This window comes from Eurosta solidaginis, chromosome 1 (assembly GCF_040869045.1).
Source record: "Eurosta solidaginis isolate ZX-2024a chromosome 1, ASM4086904v1, whole genome shotgun sequence".
Lineage (NCBI taxonomy): Eukaryota > Metazoa > Arthropoda > Insecta > Diptera > Tephritidae > Eurosta > Eurosta solidaginis.
The window spans coordinates 6918150-6936991 of record NC_090319.1 but is presented as its reverse complement, the minus strand read 5'-3'; the positions used below and the strand labels follow the sequence as shown (position 1 = coordinate 6936991).

Below are 18842 nucleotides of genomic sequence, written 5' to 3'. Positions count from 1 at the left end.
CGTGTTTGAAATTTGAGATACTTGGTTTAACTTTTGATCAAAGAACCTATCCAGTTTCTTTTTTTATCAGGGACCCAAACTTTCATTACTTCTATGATAAAAGTACTTCAGAAAAATAATATTTGGACTTTAAGTTTTAAGTCCGAAAGAAATTATTAAATATTTTTTGAAAAAATATAAAAGTCCGGTCCTATAACTATGAAATGAGACGCGTTTTTTCATACAGAATCCTTCTTGATTTAATAAAAAGCGGTGTACCAAATTTCAAGGCAATATCTCATTTGTATCTTTATAGCGGAAAAATACTATGGAAAAGTATAAATGTCATATTACAAGAGCTGGTTTTCTATGACAAATTTTTGGAGTTAGGTTATGTTAGGTTGAACTGGCCGGTCCATGAGGACCTCTGATTGAGTCCGTAGTGTTACCAGAAGTTTGTTTTAACGACCAAACTGAAAAACCCTATCAAAAACCAGGCCCTATGTTATAAAATGACTCCGTCCTCTTGGCAAATACTAGAAGCTTCCTAGGAATTAAGCCCCTAGCTGCTTGCAGATCTGACAGCTTTATCACTCCTAATAGCTGGAGACTTAGCCTGGCAAGTGCAGGGCACGAGCATAGAACGTGCTCGATCGTTTCCTCCTGCAATCCGGACTTCCTACATCTGCTATCACTGACCAAGCCTTATTTAAAGGCATGTGACGCCAGAAGGCAATGTCCAGTCAGAATACCCGTCATGAGTCTACAGTCCTCTCTTTTTAATGATAGAAGCAACTTTGTTAGTCTAAGGTTGTAAGACCTACACATAATTTTCGATACTTTAGAGCCCCGCGCTTGAACCCACGCATTTCCCGCTTGGTCGATCATGTGCACCTCTCGCCTTCGCTTAATCTCGCCCAGTCTAATTGGGACGTCTACGGAGCAAGCTTCAAGGGATGCGCCCTTTTTAGCTAGTGCGTCCGGTTTTTCATTCCCATCTATTCCCATATGCCCTGGGACCCAATAGAGATGTATGCTTCTCCCTGCCCCGATTCTCTCCAGATGCTGTGCTATGCGAGATTATTGCCTTAATTGCTGCTTGACTGTCAATATAAAATGTAACACGATTGCAGCTTAGCTATTCTCTTCCAGGGTTTCTACTGCTTTGGTTACGGCTAATATTTCCGCTTGGAACACGCTACAGTAATCCGGCAGCCTGTATGATCTGCTTATTTCCGGATCAGCACAGTATACCGTAGACCCTACTCCTTCAACTACTTTGGAACCATCTGTGTACACATGTATCTCATCGTTTGCCATTTGCGCACCCTTGCGCCAACCGTCCACCTCTATTGTGGCCTCAAGATCTATCTCCCTCGAAGCGCAGATAGGGAATCAAATAGTCTGTTTGTCTTGTGATTGATGACGCTATACTACTATGGCCATATGGTCGGCGCTCAAGCTGCCCCGAGGCACCGAGCCTGGTAGCGGTTGTTAATGCTATGTTCTTTGCTACCAGGTGTACAGGTGGAATGTGCAGATTGACATAAAGTGCAGCCGTCGGGGTTCTTTTCAGGGCTTACAGGAGCTAAGCATAGATATTCTGCATACCCTCTCTAATTTTTTGAGGTATGTTGGTTTTTGTGTGGCTTTCCACCAAACAAGAACTCCATAGTATAGAATAGGGCTTACAGTCGTTGTAAAAACCCAATGAGAAAGAGAGGGCGGTAAGCCCCACATATACATCAGCATTCTTTTACATGCACAGAGTGCCGTTGGGGCCTTCTTGACCCTCTCCTCCACGTTGAGCTTCCATGACAGCTTACTGTCTAGGATGATTCCTAGATATTTTGTGCAAGGTTTCTCCTGTAAGATCACCCATCCTAACATAGACCTGCTTAAACTTTACAATAGTTACCGTTATTTTCGTTTTTTTTCGTCTGCTAATGCTTTGACTTCTTCATTACTAACATTTATATTTTTCGACTCCAAGCTATTTTAAGATTGTTTTTCTTCAAACCTTCTTTCAATCCAATCCAAAACTTAATTTTGTTATTTTTGTTTTATTTAAGTGAAAGAAATTTAATTCGATGATCGTACACATTAGGGCTGTCAAAAAAAATGACGTGTTTGAAATTTGAGATACTTGGTTTAACTTTTGATCAAAGAACCTATCCAGTTTCTTTTTTTATCAGGGACCCAAACTTTCATTACTTCTATGATAAAAGTACTTCAGAAAAATAATATTTGGACTTTAAGTTTTAAGTCCGAAAGAAATTATTAAATATTTTTTGAAAAAATATAAAAGTCCGGTCCTATAACTATGAAATGAGACGCGTTTTTTCATACAGAATCCTTCTTGATTTAATAAAAAGCGGTGTACCAAATTTCAAGGCAATATCTCATTTGTATCTTTATAGCGGAAAAATACTATGGAAAAGTATAAATGTCATATTACAAGAGCTGGTTTTCTATGACAAATTTTTGGAGTTAGGTTATGTTAGGTTGAACTGGCCGGTCCATGAGGACCTCTGATTGAGTCCGTAGTGTTACCAGAAGTTTGTTTTAACGACCAAACTGAAAAACCCTATCAAAAACCAGGCCCTATGTTATAAAATGACTCCGTCCTCTTGGCAAATACTAGAAGCTTCCTAGGAATTAAGCCCCTAGCTGCTTGCAGATCTGACAGCTTTATCACTCCTAATAGCTGGAGACTTAGCCTGGCAAGTGCAGGGCACGAGCATAGAACGTGCTCGATCGTTTCCTCCTGCAATCCGGACTTCCTACATCTGCTATCACTGACCAAGCCTTATTTAAAGGCATGTGACGCCAGAAGGCAATGTCCAGTCAGAATACCCGTCATGAGTCTACAGTCCTCTCTTTTTAATGATAGAAGCAACTTTGTTAGTCTAAGGTTGTAAGACCTACACATAATTTTCGATACTTTAGAGCCCCGCGCTTGAACCCACGCATTTCCCGCTTGGTCGATCATGTGCACCTCTCGCCTTCGCTTAATCTCGCCCAGTCTAATTGGGACGTCTACGGAGCAAGCTTCAAGGGATGCGCCCTTTTTAGCTAGTGCGTCCGGTTTTTCATTCCCATCTATTCCCATATGCCCTGGGACCCAATAGAGATGTATGCTTCTCCCTGCCCCGATTCTCTCCAGATGCTGTGCTATGCGAGATTATTGCCTTAATTGCTGCTTGACTGTCAATATAAAATGTAACACGATTGCAGCTTAGCTATTCTCTTCCAGGGTTTCTACTGCTTTGGTTACGGCTAATATTTCCGCTTGGAACACGCTACAGTAATCCGGCAGCCTGTATGATCTGCTTATTTCCGGATCAGCACAGTATACCGTAGACCCTACTCCTTCAACTACTTTGGAACCATCTGTGTACACATGTATCTCATCGTTTGCCATTTGCGCACCCTTGCGCCAACCGTCCACCTCTATTGTGGCCTCAAGATCTATCTCCCTCGAAGCGCAGATAGGGAATCAAATAGTCTGTTTGTCTTGTGATTGATGACGCTATACTACTATGGCCATATGGTCGGCGCTCAAGCTGCCCCGAGGCACCGAGCCTGGTAGCGGTTGTTAATGCTATGTTCTTTGCTACCAGGTGTACAGGTGGAATGTGCAGATTGACATAAAGTGCAGCCGTCGGGGTTCTTTTCAGGGCTTACAGGAGCTAAGCATAGATATTCTGCATACCCTCTCTAATTTTTTGAGGTATGTTGGTTTTTGTGTGGCTTTCCACCAAACAAGAACTCCATAGTATAGAATAGGGCTTACAGTCGTTGTAAAAACCCAATGAGAAAGAGAGGGCGGTAAGCCCCACATATACATCAGCATTCTTTTACATGCACAGAGTGCCGTTGGGGCCTTCTTGACCCTCTCCTCCACGTTGAGCTTCCATGACAGCTTACTGTCTAGGATGATTCCTAGATATTTTGTGCAAGGTTTCTCCTGTAAGATCACCCATCCTAACATAGACCTGGTCCAATTTGGGACCTTGTACCCCTTTTTTACCAAGACCGGTCTTCTCCGCATTGCCTTTCAACCCGACATTAGATGCCCAGGTGTGAATATCCCGAAGCGCCCGATCCATCAAAGAACTAATCGTTGGAAGGCACTTTCCACTTATGACAATTGCAACGTCATCTGCGTAAGCCGTAAGTTTTACGGGTCCCTCATCGAATCGAATTTTTGGCGTTACTAACAAACATTTTCAAATGACTAAAATCTAAACATTTAGAGGAATTTCTTGGCAAAAAGTTTATTTAATTTGGATGAGCCCTTCCATAGTTTTAAGTCGATCGTCTTTAAAACTAAAGTCCTGATTTTACTTTTTTTGTGCATATTTTTGAAAAAAGTACGAAAAACAAAAATGCACTATTTGCTTTGGGTTTTCCGAGATCCCATGAATTTTCAGCTAGGCAAATTTTTTGACCCGGACTTTTTCGACTCAAAAAAAGAAAGCTACTATTAAAATGGGTCCGTGGTTTTTATCTTAGATCATATTCAATATTTATTATTCATTCAGTCTAAAAAGTACAGGCCTTCTTACAGACTAGTTAAAAATAGAAAAGAGTTTAAGCTTAAACTTATATAAGCTATTATTCAAATTAAGTACACTGCTATATCGATTTGCTAGATGTATAGTCTTGGATATAGGCCCATTCATAGCATAGTTCGTTCTATGAGTTGCTTCGATAAATAGTCTATTATTCCGTAGATAACGTGGAGGAACATACGGAATGAATAAGCTGGATGCGTCGGAACAGTTGATGTTAGAGTTTATAACATTATAGGCAAACGTGAGTGAGAAACAAGTTCTTCTGTCACACAAAGCCTGAAGATAGAACAATTTCCGCCTGCTAGTGTACGATGGGAAACCATCGGGCCAATGAAGCAAACGCAATGCAATTTTCGTAAAAATTTATTGAACTCTCTCAATTTTGTGCGAGTTAGCTTCATAAAATGGATTCCATATTATTGAGCAGTATTCCAGACGACTTCTTACCAATGAGGTATAAAGTGCCTTCAACGTCATAGGGTCCTTAAAATCTTTTGTGTTACGTGTAATAAATCCAACAATTGCAAAAGACTTCGAGACAATGAAATCAATGTGACTTGAAAAGGAAAGTTTAGGGTCAAAAATCACACCCAGATCTTTAATTTCATGACAGCGATTCAGAGATCTGTCATTTAGTCTATAATTAAAATATGTTATAATAATAAGTTATTGTTTGAGCACCATTCGGCAAAAGAATTGAGATCGGATTGTAAGTTTAAGTGGTCGGAAGTATCACGGACTCTTAGAAAAAGCTTGACGTCGTCTGCAAACATTAGACATTTAGCGAACTTGAATTGCTGAGGCAGATCATTGATAAAAATTAGGAATAGTAGAGGACCGCAATGGGTACCCTGAGGGATTCCTGACCAGGCGTTGATAAGCAAGGACGACCTATCGGCTCCAATTGACACATATAGCATCCTGTTTTCCAAAAAACTTGAGAAGAATTTTAACAGGTTACCATTGATACCATACATCGCCAGCTTGTGTAGCAGTATAGAATGATCGACCTTGTCAAACGCATTAGAGAAGTTCGTATAAATAACATCAAGTTGCTCTTGGCTCTCAAAAGCACCGACAATTTGATTGGTGAGTAAAGCTAAATTGGTGGAAGTGGACCTTCCAGGAAAGAATCCATGCTGGCACTCAACTATAGCATTACCGATGTAATCGAATAGTTTACCATGCATTATGTGATCGAATACTTTTGCCCGAGTACTCTGCTTAACAATCGGTCTGTAGTTGCATATATCAATGCGGCTACCAGATTTATATACGGGATTTATGGAGCATAATTTCCATGAGTCTAGAAAACTTCCATTGCTCAGGCATTCTCGAAAGAGAAGCGCCAGAGGCTCTGCAATGGTGTTCGAACATATTTTAAAGAATAACGGAGAAAATCCCTCAAAATCTGATTTTGTGCTACTTGGCAGCTTAGAAATCGACACCAGAACATCATCTGCAGTAATATCAAAAGAAGAAATTTGAGATTGGTATCCAGACTGAAATACCGGAATTGGTGAAGAGGTAAACTTTGAATATACCTTTTGAAATAATTTGGCAAACAAGTTACACGTATCTTGCGTATTGGTGGAGACTTCGTCATCATACTCCATGGTCATGGGGAAGCCATTAGTCTGTCTCTTGGAATTTACAACCGACCAAAAACTAGACGGATTTGTTTTCAATTTCGATTCAAGTTTGATCATATATTGCTCGAACAAAAACTTATTTAGACAATCAAATTGCCTTTTAAGTGTAATGTAATTAAGTCGATAAGTTTCATTAGAGCTATTTCTATATCTTTTGAAGGCTTTATTTTTTCTATTTTTAATATTATTAAGTTTTGCATTTCTAAGAAATAAAAAAATGATTAGTCGTAGTGCATGATTCTGAGTTTGCAAAAATATTTTGTTTCATTGGCCTTATAATTATTTGAGTAGATTTTAGCTTATATTTGCAGAAATAGACTGAAAGTGTTTTTCAAACAATTGTTTTCTAAGATATGTTACTTTCACCATGAATTCAGTGAAGGACCTTAGGTATGATAGGCTAGCACATTTCATCACGACCGTCCTATCTCAGCAACACTAACTCGGTGATCCTAACTCTTCATTTTACGCTCTCCCTTTACCTCGCCCACTGCTTTTCTCTCCTACTAAAGACACCACAAGATTCTTACGTACCAAATGTGTGGCAATTCGAATAAATTTTTACAATCATTGTATAAATTTCGGCGCGCTTAACTCAAGGAAATGCAACCTTGCAGACATAACAGCCGTCATTTTCATCAGAAATCTCCAACATCAGCAAGCCATTTGCAAGAATATATATGTAAAAGCGTTTTAGTTTTGATTTTCCCTTCATCTAGCATTTTATAATTTGTATAATAATCACAATTTTTTTGACAATATTGAAGCTGATTGACAATTAAGAATATTACTAGGAGCGTTCATATAACAGCGTTTGTAACCGGATGCAGCTTATACATTTCTATGCTTTAATGAATCCCCATATTAACCAATTTTATATTGCAAGACATTTTTTCCGATTCGTATGCTAATTCTAGAGATTATTAAAACTTCGACCCAAATACCAACTGAGAGTTTATTTGACGGGCTTTTTATTGCTGTAGCCGCAGTTGCCGTTAGTGCCATTTCTCCATTCGTAAATATGCATAGAAATAAAAACGCACATCAATATTATTGAAAATACCCAATAGGAAATTTTAAGGCACAACTTCGCTGTCGGAAGGAGATGTTTTCAAAAGTGCTTTAGAAACGCCGCAAAATAGCAGTGAAGCGAGTTTCCGCGTGTTCAACAAGATGGATGCTCTATATGCTCCCAATTCTCTTCCATAACTGCGCTGTTCATTGGATAAGATAAAATAAATAAAAAAAAACAATTTTAAGTTACGCGGTTTTATTGAAAACAAAATTTACATGAAGTAATAATAATACTAAAAGCTAGAAAATAATTAGGTAGTTCCTAGGTACTAGTCATCAAACTCCTCATCAATCTAGGGCGTTGATCAGACAATTAAATAAAAGCGTTGGACGCGTAAAATTTCAATTGATAGTCATATATACGACCAACTGAACCTTAATATGGTTATGCCACGCCTCACATTTTTAGAAATTGCACGCCCCCAATGCTTTTATTTAATTGCCTGATCAACGCCCTAGATTAACTAGGAGTGTGATGACAAGTACCTAGGAACTACCTAATTATTTTCTAGCTTTTAGTATTATTATTACTTCATGTAAGTATTGTTTTCAATAAAACCGTCTACCTTACACATTTTTTTTAATTATTTTATTTTCAAGTTTTTTGTCTTCATTAAATTGCCTATTATTTCTCATTCTATTTAGTTCATTTAGTGACTCATTATTATAAGGACTCTTTCCTGACAATTTGTTACAATCTATGTCCTCAATACATAATCCTTCCAAAGACTTTACTCAACTCTGCGCCACGTATGCTCGTCCCTCCTCGAACTCCAAAATATTTAGATGTCACTTCTACCGGACTGTATGTAATATTTGTTCCAAATATGAGCCAAATCGGAGATCACAGCTCGCTTTCTATTCATGTATGTATTATGTGTTCCAAATATGGACCAAATCCAAATATCTCGATCCTTGCGTCACCTAGCGGTATTTTTTCACATGCCGTTTTCTATTCATGTATGTGTTACATATGTGTTCCAAATATGAGCCAAATCGGACCACAAAACGATTTTTTTTAATATCTCGATCCTTGCGCCACCTAGCGGCGATTGTTTTTCGTAGGTCTCTTTTTATTCTTGTATGTATTACATATGTGTTCCAAATATGAGCCAAATCGGACCACAAATACGATTTTTTTGAATATCTCGATCTTTGCGCCACCTATCGGAGTTTTTTATTATTATTGCATTGTCATCGGGTTCTAAGCTATATTCCAAATTTCAAGCACGTAGCTTATCGGGAAGTTACTTAAATTTTAATTACAAAATTCGTGCCGGTCAGCCAGCCTGTCAAGTCAAGCTAAATAAAACCGTTTAAAAACGAAGTACTTTCTGAGAAACCAACTTGAAATATTTTTTCTTCTTGCTTCTTTTACATTGTTCTACTTAACTGTGTATGAATTGGAAACATTTACGATAATACAAAAAAATCGATTGTGTTAAAGTTAGTATGCAGCAAATTTACATTTTAGATCATTTGATATATTAAATACTCAAATAAATTTCCCTAGTTTTCGTTTGAACTTACATAGATCATCATAATCGTTTCTTAAGCCTTTTGTTATTCAGGTCTCCTTTCTATTTTCAGATAACCCGCAAAAAAGTTGGCAAACAGCAAAGCAAGCTGGCAATAGTAACTCCAACCCATTGACCTTCTAAAAATTTTCCTCATTACTTTCCCGCTGAGATAAGCTGGCATACATAAATTTTGTTTCTTGTGACTACAAGGACGAACAAAAACCAAGTCGCATGCAACGTTAAATAAAATGAAGTTTTGCAGCATGAACGGACCAAGTGAATCAGAAGTTGAAAGTCTACTTATGAGTCCATGCTGGGGTAATACACAAAACGGCAGCCAAGATCAATATCTGCTAGATGGCCATAAATTATTACTGGAACACGACCTTGATTCGCTGCCTAGCGATTCGGAGCAAAAGAGTTCGTTGGATGTACTCGATAATTTGTTATTGAATACACCCTCGTTGAACGCGCTATCCGATCTTAAACCGCTACCACCATTCACCGGCTATACGGGACATTTGTCAATAAATGGCATTTCAGGACATCATTACCATGCGATCGCACAGAGGCTACCTGATGAAAGTAACAACAATTATTTACAAAGTGCCTATCAGACAAATCATACATCAGCGACGAGTAATGCAACAACAAGTATACAGTTAGCGGCGGCAACCTCGGGCACCTCGCCACTACCATCAATGACGAGTGGTAGTAGTAGTGGCAACCAAAACAACAGTCATGGCTCTTCAGCCGATCATAACATAGTTTCCTCATCTACTTGCCTGCCTGAAAGCGTACTAAGTCCCGAAGCGGACACGTGTCTGAGCGATGTGAAATTATTCGCCGATAGTCAGCTAGACAATAAACTTTATGCGAAAGCTGATAGTTGTATTATGTCAGCGAATAGTGCGGGTGGAGGCATGGGTAGTGGTGGTGGTGGTGGTGGTGGCGGCAACAACAATGGCAATGGCATGCTGGGTGGTGGTGATCATGGACCAGATTCGTTACATAGCGGCGTGCGCATTTACACCGATGCCAAAGAACTCTCCGAATATGTAGATTTGAACTCGATTGAAGATATTGCGGCCATCATAGGTTCGGCGATAGCAGATACGACTGTCCCCAATCAACTAGACACGGATGATGCCAATGATACTCGCGACTCTTGGATGGATTTGGAAAAGTGGTTTGGTGACAATTGTATACAGCAGGATGGTAAGTTATTGCTGTCACAGCAAGATGCGCTCAGTGAATTTATCTTGCCACACTCGCCTGTGCATCCGAGCGGCTCCACGTTGCAGGGTTTGTTAACGCACGGGTATATGCCACTACTGCATAATCGTTTACAAAATGGTCCACCTCAACAACAATCGCATCATGCGTCAAATACATTGACGATAAAAACGGAAGCGCCTAGTTCTACCTCATACTGCAACGAGCTACCCACAGCCACATCCACCTCAAGTCCACCTGGTTCGGTTGTCTCAACCACAGATAATATAATGATTAATCCACGCTATCTCACCAATCAGCAACAATATCAAGTCTCATTGTCGTCCATGAAAGCGGATGGTCTTTGTAGTCCCGACATGCTAGGCAATTATCCACATACAACAACAATTACACCCACCGGCACACCGAAAACCAAACGTTCGCGCTCTCAAAAGAAATCCACTCAGCAGCAAGCGCAAATGAATGCGCAATCCAGTAACAACAATGGACTCGGGCCGCAACAACTTAATGCTATATCACCCTCTTCTATAAGCTTTAGTGCCAATGACCTCTCCGGTTTGTTAGGTAAAGAGAAACCTGTACATCGTTGCAGTATATGTAATCGTGGTTTTCTTAATAAGAGCAATATTAAAGTTCATCTTCGTACGCATACGGGCGAGAAGCCATTCCGTTGTGATGTGTGCGCAAAAGCTTTTCGTCAGAAGGCGCACTTGCTCAAACATCAACAGATACATAAGAGAATTGGGCGTGACTGACACGTTGTAAGCGAGAATCGCGAACAACATCAAATGAATGTTGTTGCGATGCAAGCTAATATGCGAGCGTTCAAGGCCAAATCTACGAAAACGTTGCGTCTGAGAGTGGCCTGATTGTGTGTGGGTGTGAGCTTAAACTAGTATGATAATCTATTTAATATTTAAAGAATTGTAAAATTAGCTTCAAAGCTGTGTACCTCTAAAGCTCTGTAGCCTAAAGGCTCTATAGTTCTAAAGCTCAAAAGCTCATGCTTGTCAACACTCTCAGAGGCAGCGTAAAGTTTTTTGAAGGAGATAAATGTGTGATGTGACGCTACAAGCTAAGTGAGGGTCACCAAGTTCATTTATCCTTCAGTTAGCGTTTTGCGTGTTACGAATTCCTAAATGTAAACAAGATAAGGTAAGTATTTTCTATATATTAATTTAACTACATTTGATTAAAATCTATGCGCTTTTTAAATTGAGAGCACAGTCCTTTGTAGTTTTGTTGATAATGAAAATACTTTTTATATGTACATACGTGCCTATGTACTTATGTCTTATTTGAAGAGACTATTCCAGAATACGTGACACGCAATCAATATTTGTTATTCGTTGTTGTTGATTGCTTTTGATCTCTTTAGTTTTACTTGCTTTGTTAGGTTAGGCCAGGTTGAGTGTTTCGCAGAGATGCGAATAAACTCAGTTAGTATTCCTCGCCGGGGCACATTCTTTCAATTACATAACTCCTACTTGATATATATACAAATCACAGACAAGAACAGTTTTGGGCCTGTGATTGCCATTACTGGTAAGCATAATTGCGGATGAGACACAGATGCCGTCACAGTGGCGTCATTGGAGATGTTGCTACGATTTACTGTGGCCTTTCAGCCCGTCTGACAAAACTTACAGGAGCATGAATATTTTCCAACTCTACGACTGACTTCACAGAGAAAGAGAGCCTGGTTGTGGGTTGCATAGCGATTATGTGCCGCTTGAATTCTGAATCTTGTGATTTAACTAATAAAATTGTGTAAAGAATTTTGAGAAATTCCACTTATTCCAAACCTTCTGCTAACGTTCGAAGCGCTAAACTGTTGAATAAATCACTCCAATATTCAGTATTGCAATATGGTCTTTATTTAGTCTACTTGGGAGTAGTACAATTATACTTCAATATCACGTACTTCACAACAGTGTGTTTAAATCAAACTGATTAGTCATTCCTCAGCTTGCGTTGCATTTATCCTCTCTGTTGCCTTGTCCGCATATTTCTCCAAAGGTCTAGACGTTTCACCTTCTAAAATATTCTGCGTAGTTACCAGCTATATACATGCATATTTGTAATTTATGCGTTTCTCATAGTCATATGCGTGTGTATGTGTGAGCAACTACTTCGGTTGATGATCACAAGTGAGTGCATGAAATATCTCTTCGTCGCCTTCTACATACGTGTTGCTAGCTTTAATGTGTACATGTACATAAGAGTGGCTGCTTCATGTTTTTGTTGTTACGTGATTATTTACTAACAGCTTAGTGATGCTAATATTCGTCACAATATATTATCAGAAACCAATATTTTCTCGTATGAGAGGATCGTGTAGTAATAAAGAGGGCATCCTGGATTGCATCCAGCTGATATTTATTGAAGGTTCCCTCTATATCGAAATGTGCAGCCAGAGTAAACTTGGTGGTCCCAAAAGCACGACTCACCTTACGGATTACTGCATGAGGCGCACTATATGTTGAGCGGATGCTGACATAGGAATATTGGGCTGAGCACCTTGATGTTTAACCTACTGCGAATGTGGGTGTCCAGCTCTTAGTATTTCAAAAGTTTTTAAAACAATCGACGGAAGGAAAATGGATCCCAAGTACCAAGGGGTAACCAAAACTTTTTTAACCAAGAATCTTAACGAAAGACATTTCTATTTTCGAATTCTTTACGCTCTGGTATCATGCCACCGCAGTCAAAAACCTCAAATTTTTTTTAGTATTTTAGGTTGATTGCCAAAAAATCGACTCAAATAAAAGGTGTCCTTCGAAAAACTTTGATAGCAACAGAAAAACCACAAATCCGAATGCGTCAATATGATTGACAAAAAGGTGAAAAAATTATTTTGTGAACAAACTAAAGGGAGCACAAGCAATGTAAGAACAACGGAGCGTCCAATTGTCTTTTTGCAACTGTTGTTCCGTTTTGTTGCAAGTGTGCGCTCTACAATCGAAGAATAATAGCTGTGGTAGGGTGGGGCGTATGCGTAACAAAATAGCGAGACATGCTCTTAGGGTGATCCTTGAAAAATCAAATTAACGATTTTTTTCAGTAAAAACTCTTCAAACAGTAATTCCACGGTAAAAAATATACATAAAAATAACAAAAAGGTTGTAATTGAAATATTTGGGAAAAATGTAAACAACGTGACATCAGGATGGACAAGGCGACAGCTGTTTCGATTATACTTTGTAAATCTCTTCAAAGCCTTTTCTCCCGAGAGTGGGATTTGAACCCGCAATCGTACGATGTTTGAAATGTTACAAACGCATTCGGTTTCCCAAATTATTAAATAAATTATAAAATTAAAAATTACTTCAAATAAATGTTTTCATACATTTAAAGCAATAAGGGCAACCCCGCTTAATTCATATAAATTTAGTTTCATTTCACAATTCGTTAACGACTTAGAATGCTTAACTATATAATAGATATAAATCTATATTTTGGTTTACCAATTTATGTCCTTTGCGAAATGTGAATAGGAATTAAATTAAGATAAATTCGAAGTTTTTTTGACAACAAATAATTTTCTCTGCCACAACCTTTTTACCGGTCTCCCTATCTCAGGACCTCGCTCAGATGCGTCCTTCTTAGCAAAACTTTTAAGTTACGAACTTTGATAAATATAACAATTTTGACTCTTGTGTGATAAGCCTTAACCGTCTCCAATTGGGCCTAAAGTGTTAATATGTACAATAAAATTACCGTGTGAAAGGGTAAAACTGAAAAAAATTCTTATATTTATTTCAAAAAAAAAAAACACCCTAATGTCAATATCTGCATGAGTGCATATGCATTATAAAAAGAAAAATATTTAAAAAACAAATATGTAAAATTATAAATAAATCGAAAATATAGTGTAAAAATAAGTTCAAAGAACAAAATGTAAGAAATAAATTTAAAATAAATTAAAAATTTGTAATATATGCTTACGTAATAAATACACCAGCAAATAGGTGTGGCAAAAGCAGAGAAATTGTACCTCAATGTGGAAAATATTTCATTTTAACGTTATTAAGCAATAAAAAAGTTTATACAATTTTTTAGAAAAAAACAAAAATAATAAACAAAAATTGGGGTGTGCCAAAAAACGAAGATATTTTTTTCGCTCTTACCATAAAATATCATGTACTCATTTTATAAAAAAAAAAACAAGGACAAAATTATGTTATGTTATGTTATGTTAAAAATCCTGTTTTCCGTGTTATTTATACGGCACAACTTCAAGTTCCGTGGATAACCACTTCCAATTAAAATTAGGAGCTGATACAATTTTTGTTTGGTTCGGGTGAGAACCAAATGTAGAAAAACATCTTCAGTTTTGGCACACCCTTATGCACATACATTATTTTAATAAAAGTAACATATACTTCTAAGAGCTAAGTAAAAATGTACAAACAAATATGCAGTAATATGGCGGAATGTGCACTTAATTAAACTTTAATGGCAAAAGAAAACGTAATAAATTTGTTTAGTTAAATTTTTTGATTTAGCAACAAATTTGGTGAAACGAAAATTCTTGGAAGTTGCAGCAAATGTTGCCCTGGTGGTATTTAAAAATAAGAATATAGTTTTTCTTGATGAGGTACGCAACTTTGAAATAAAAATTTCAGTTCTAGCGATTAAAATTTTGTATCCAAAAAAATTTTCTTGAATATAAAATTAAAAATTTGTTAATTTTGTTTAAAGCAATAATAAGAATAATTAGATATAAATTTTAACTCACACATATGTACATATGTTTACATATTATGCTGAATCTATGATGCTTTTCATTTAAGTTATAATCGTTTACAGTTTGCTAAGCTGAATTAAAAAATACTAATAATTGAAAGATTTTGTTAAAAAAAAAAAAATAATAATAATCTAAGCATAATATTCAATCGAAAAGTCTTGAAGCACATAGCAATATCTGCTTAGTTAAACAATTTTATGTTATTTAGCGTAAAAATATTTATTATTTATTTTTTAATTATTAACTTTTGTGCAATTATTTATTTAAATGTCTCTTCTCCCACCCATACATACTAAATACTTGCATAATTTTCTATGAAATGCATATTTGCATCCCTTGTTTAAAATATCACTCGATTTTCTTCCATTCATTTGTAAATATTTAATAATTTTTAGTTTAGTTTTTAATTAAATAAAATTATTTTTATTGCGTTGCAAATTGTTCATGAAAAATTTACAAAATATAAATATTTTTTACTTAAAAGTTGTCCGCTTCACTTTTACTTATATTGCAGATGCTTTTTGGATAAGGGTAAGTTTAACATTCCTTAACAAATGATTTAAAATTTTTGAGTCAACAAATTGACCCGACCTAATGCACACATAATAAAAAATTGTATAGATACCCAAACTATATTTATAGCAAAAGCAAAAAATTTAAAAGAGTATCAATGTAACTAAATTTTAGTGTAATAAACAATACGTTCTCATATCCAGTACTCTTTCTCTGGATACCATTTCGTTCCGGTCATGCTTAAGAAAAATTTGATAAAGTAAAATTTCTCAACTTGAAAAAAACAGAAAATTCCATATTAAAAGTCCGTTTTAGTTTGTGAACGCTATTAACGGTTATTTGAGAACTAAGCCGGAGTTTAAGACATAACAAAAATGTTTCGTGAGTAAAGTTAATTACTGTTACTCAGTATTCTTACGTGATTTCAAATCCCACCTTAATACAGAAGATTCCATATTCTTATTCAAAATTACGAAAAATTAACCGCTTCCCAAAAAGTAAACGGTTTCTAAAATGTAAGGGTTCTGAAAAAGGAGCTGAAAAAACAGTGGACTCCAAAATTTAACCGGGTTCTGAAAAGTAATGGGTTCTGAAAAAGTATCTAGTTCCGAAAAGTACGCGTTTTCATAAAGTAACCGGTTTCTAAAAAATATTCGGTTCCTGGACTGTAAGCGTTTCCTGAAGAATAACGTTTTGGAACTGGCCAAAAAAGGGGTCGGTTCCTTATACTATGTCTATACGGAACACGATTTCGGTAGTATGATTTCGTAAACTAGATTCCAGTCAACACGATCATGCTTCTTCTTTTGCATAATTTCAAATGACATTGGTTTTCGCTTTTTTTCCCCAGCCGAATTAAAATGTTCAAGATAAACATATATCTTTGAAATTTGACAGCTAGTACGGTTAGACCATCGATTATTTCGTGTAAATTGTAATCGACCACAGAGTCGCTCAGTAAATTGCACATAATTTGGGTCCAATTTCGATGAAATTAAGAAGGATTTGTGATTTCGTTTGACAGTTTTCACATAAGGAAATTAGATAGTTTCGAGCTAATTTCGGCTGAAATTTAAAATCTTCCGAAATCAACTTGATTTTGGTGCCGTGGAGAAATAGTATTAAAAGCAACCGGGTGCAAAAAGTCATCTGTTAAAAGGGATAATCGCTATCAAAAAAAGTTCGGTTCCATAAAAGCATCCGCTTCCAAAAAAGAATAAGTTTCTAAAACATTAGCCGGTTCGACAAAAAAGTAACTGAGTAGAAAACTTTATCACCATATATTACCAAAAAAAAAATTATCTGTTTGACAAATAAAAACAAAAAAGTTCCAAAAAAGTAACCGGTTCCGGAAAAATAAGCAGTTTTAAAGTAGTAAATGTTTACGTAAAAATAACCGAAGTTTAAAAAATGACAGGTTCCATTAATAATAGGTTTCAAAAAAAGTAAACCCGTTGGAAAAGAATAATCCGATTAAGAAAAGTAACCGGCTCCAATAAAGCAAATGGTTCAGAGAAAGGAGGGGGTTCCGGAAAAATTACCGGTTCCGAGTGGTAGTCGGTTAATAAAAGGCATCATTAAAAAAAAAAACATAACCGGTTAAAGAAAAGTAGCCGTTTCAAGAGAGGTAACCGCTTCTGAAAATGTCACCGGATGCACCGGCCTTTTTTTCGGAACCATGAATATTTTTATCACCCCAGTTTTTCTTTAGAGAGGCGAAGAAGTTACGTGGTCCCGTTTCTCAGCTTCGAAAGCGATCTTGAATATGTCAATTTTTCGCATGATTCGTAAGCAGCGAAATCGTTTCCATAAACGTACTAAATCTTTTATGGATGTTTTCCTACATGGTAAGTATGGAGAAATTCAAAAATTTCAAGTAATAGCAATAACATGAAGAATGATAGTAATAACGGTGGTAATAAGCAACAACTATTTTAAAATGGTATGCATATGTATGTATTTTTGTTTATATGTATGTTAGCAGAATAAAATATTCGCTACACGAAACATGTAAGAGAAAGGGGCATCATAATATGTAGTTGCTGTAAAGCCAGTCAACTGCTGTGAGTCTATTATATTTATGCATGTATGTGTGTATATTTGAATGTATTTGAATTTAATGTGTGCCACTGACCTACTTCCATTGATCGTTTCTTGCCAACAACAATGAACAGAAAACAACAAATACCACATAAAAGTTGTACAAAAAAAAAGCAGAAACAGCAGTTAACAAGTACAACTACAATAGCCGGATCCAAAGCAGAGAAACAAAAAAAAACACATACACATAAATATTGCTATTCACATGCACAAGAATGTCTGAAGAAAGTGCCGAACGTTATTGACAGATTTGCTAAGAGCAAAAGGCAATAAGAAAATGAATGGGAAGACTTCTGCAAAGTATTTTACTTAAAATTTGTGTATTGAGGTTTGTTGCAAAATGCAATTCGGTGGAAAAAGAGAAAAAAGAGTTCCAACAAAGCAAGCCGAATATTAACGTTTTTCTTCACTCCTTTAATATCGAGACTTAGCTTATAAGCTTGAGCTTAATAAACTGACTTACTAATGTCGGATTTTACTGTGGTTGTAACCGCAAAAACACTCCGGCACAATCACATTCTGGTACTAGGCCGACTGTCGCGGAAATACTTTGAGGATTGTAATCGACTCACCGCGGGAATAGCCTAAGCTCGTGAAGCCACTGGAGCTAAGTCGATTTCGTCAAATTCTGGGGTAACATTCAGGAATCTCACTCCCTTTATTAGTGACTACACGTTAATTGCTTGGTATTATTTGAGTCAGGTGTACATTGCAAAAAGAGTTCTAGGGCCTCAAGTGATTGATAAGCGCAATACATAGTTTCCGAAACCCAATTGTCGACTTCACCTACTGGAGGCAAATCCTCTAACGAATATGCATGTATCATACACATATTAAACAAGTGAGGCTTATCGTTCCGGAGATGGTCGGGCGTGTACCTTAATGCTGCTTGTTACCGGAACGTTCCGGATCTATATACTGCAAAGGAACATCAACATCGATAACGCTTCCCAAAACTTTCGGAGAGCGTCCATATCGCTACAGAAACAACAACATGGAGAGTTCTAAATAGTCAGAATGAAGGGAAGATGAGCTGTAGATGATTAAGCCAGCGGTTCGAGGCAAGAGGATTAGAGGGTTTGTAGCGGTTAAGTCGATGGTTGGTAGAATCTATGAAAGGGCGGTTTACGTCATCCGACCAGTGAAATATAGAACGGTGAATGATTTGACGGATGCCCAAAACGACCAATAGAATTTGTAAACATTAAAACGTTGAATAGGTGCCTAATTCCAAAGCCAGTCAGGGAAATGAGTCAGTGGTGAATTGTTGACATATGCCCAAAATTTTCGGCGGATCCAGTGAGCGCTGAATTGTTGAGTGGTTGAGCAGTTGCGTGATGTCAAGAACGAGCGGTGGAGTTAGTTGATGGCGATGGACAACCCGTTTACTGATGGGTGGGAAGTTATGGTTAATGGATGCTTGGCGGGAGTATGATGG

The 18842-nt window shown here is 37.1% G+C and overlaps 1 protein-coding gene across 3 annotated transcripts in view; it reads left to right on the top strand.

Moving 5' to 3' along the window:
• Nucleotides 1-15059, top strand: part of ich (zinc finger protein ichor) — a 49098-nt gene extending 34039 nt beyond the window's left edge. For 2 of the 3 annotated variants that reach the window (XM_067778440.1, XM_067778431.1), the window contains one exon: nucleotides 8876-15059. In XM_067778440.1, coding sequence (XP_067634541.1) covers nucleotides 9054-10796 — 1743 coding nt within the window. In that variant the 5' untranslated portion in view covers nucleotides 8876-9053 and the 3' untranslated portion in view covers nucleotides 10797-15059. The remainder of the gene's footprint in view (nucleotides 1-8875) is intronic. The other variant, XM_067778448.1, reaches the window with a different exon arrangement.
• Nucleotides 15060-18842: the final 3783 nt, after the last annotated feature.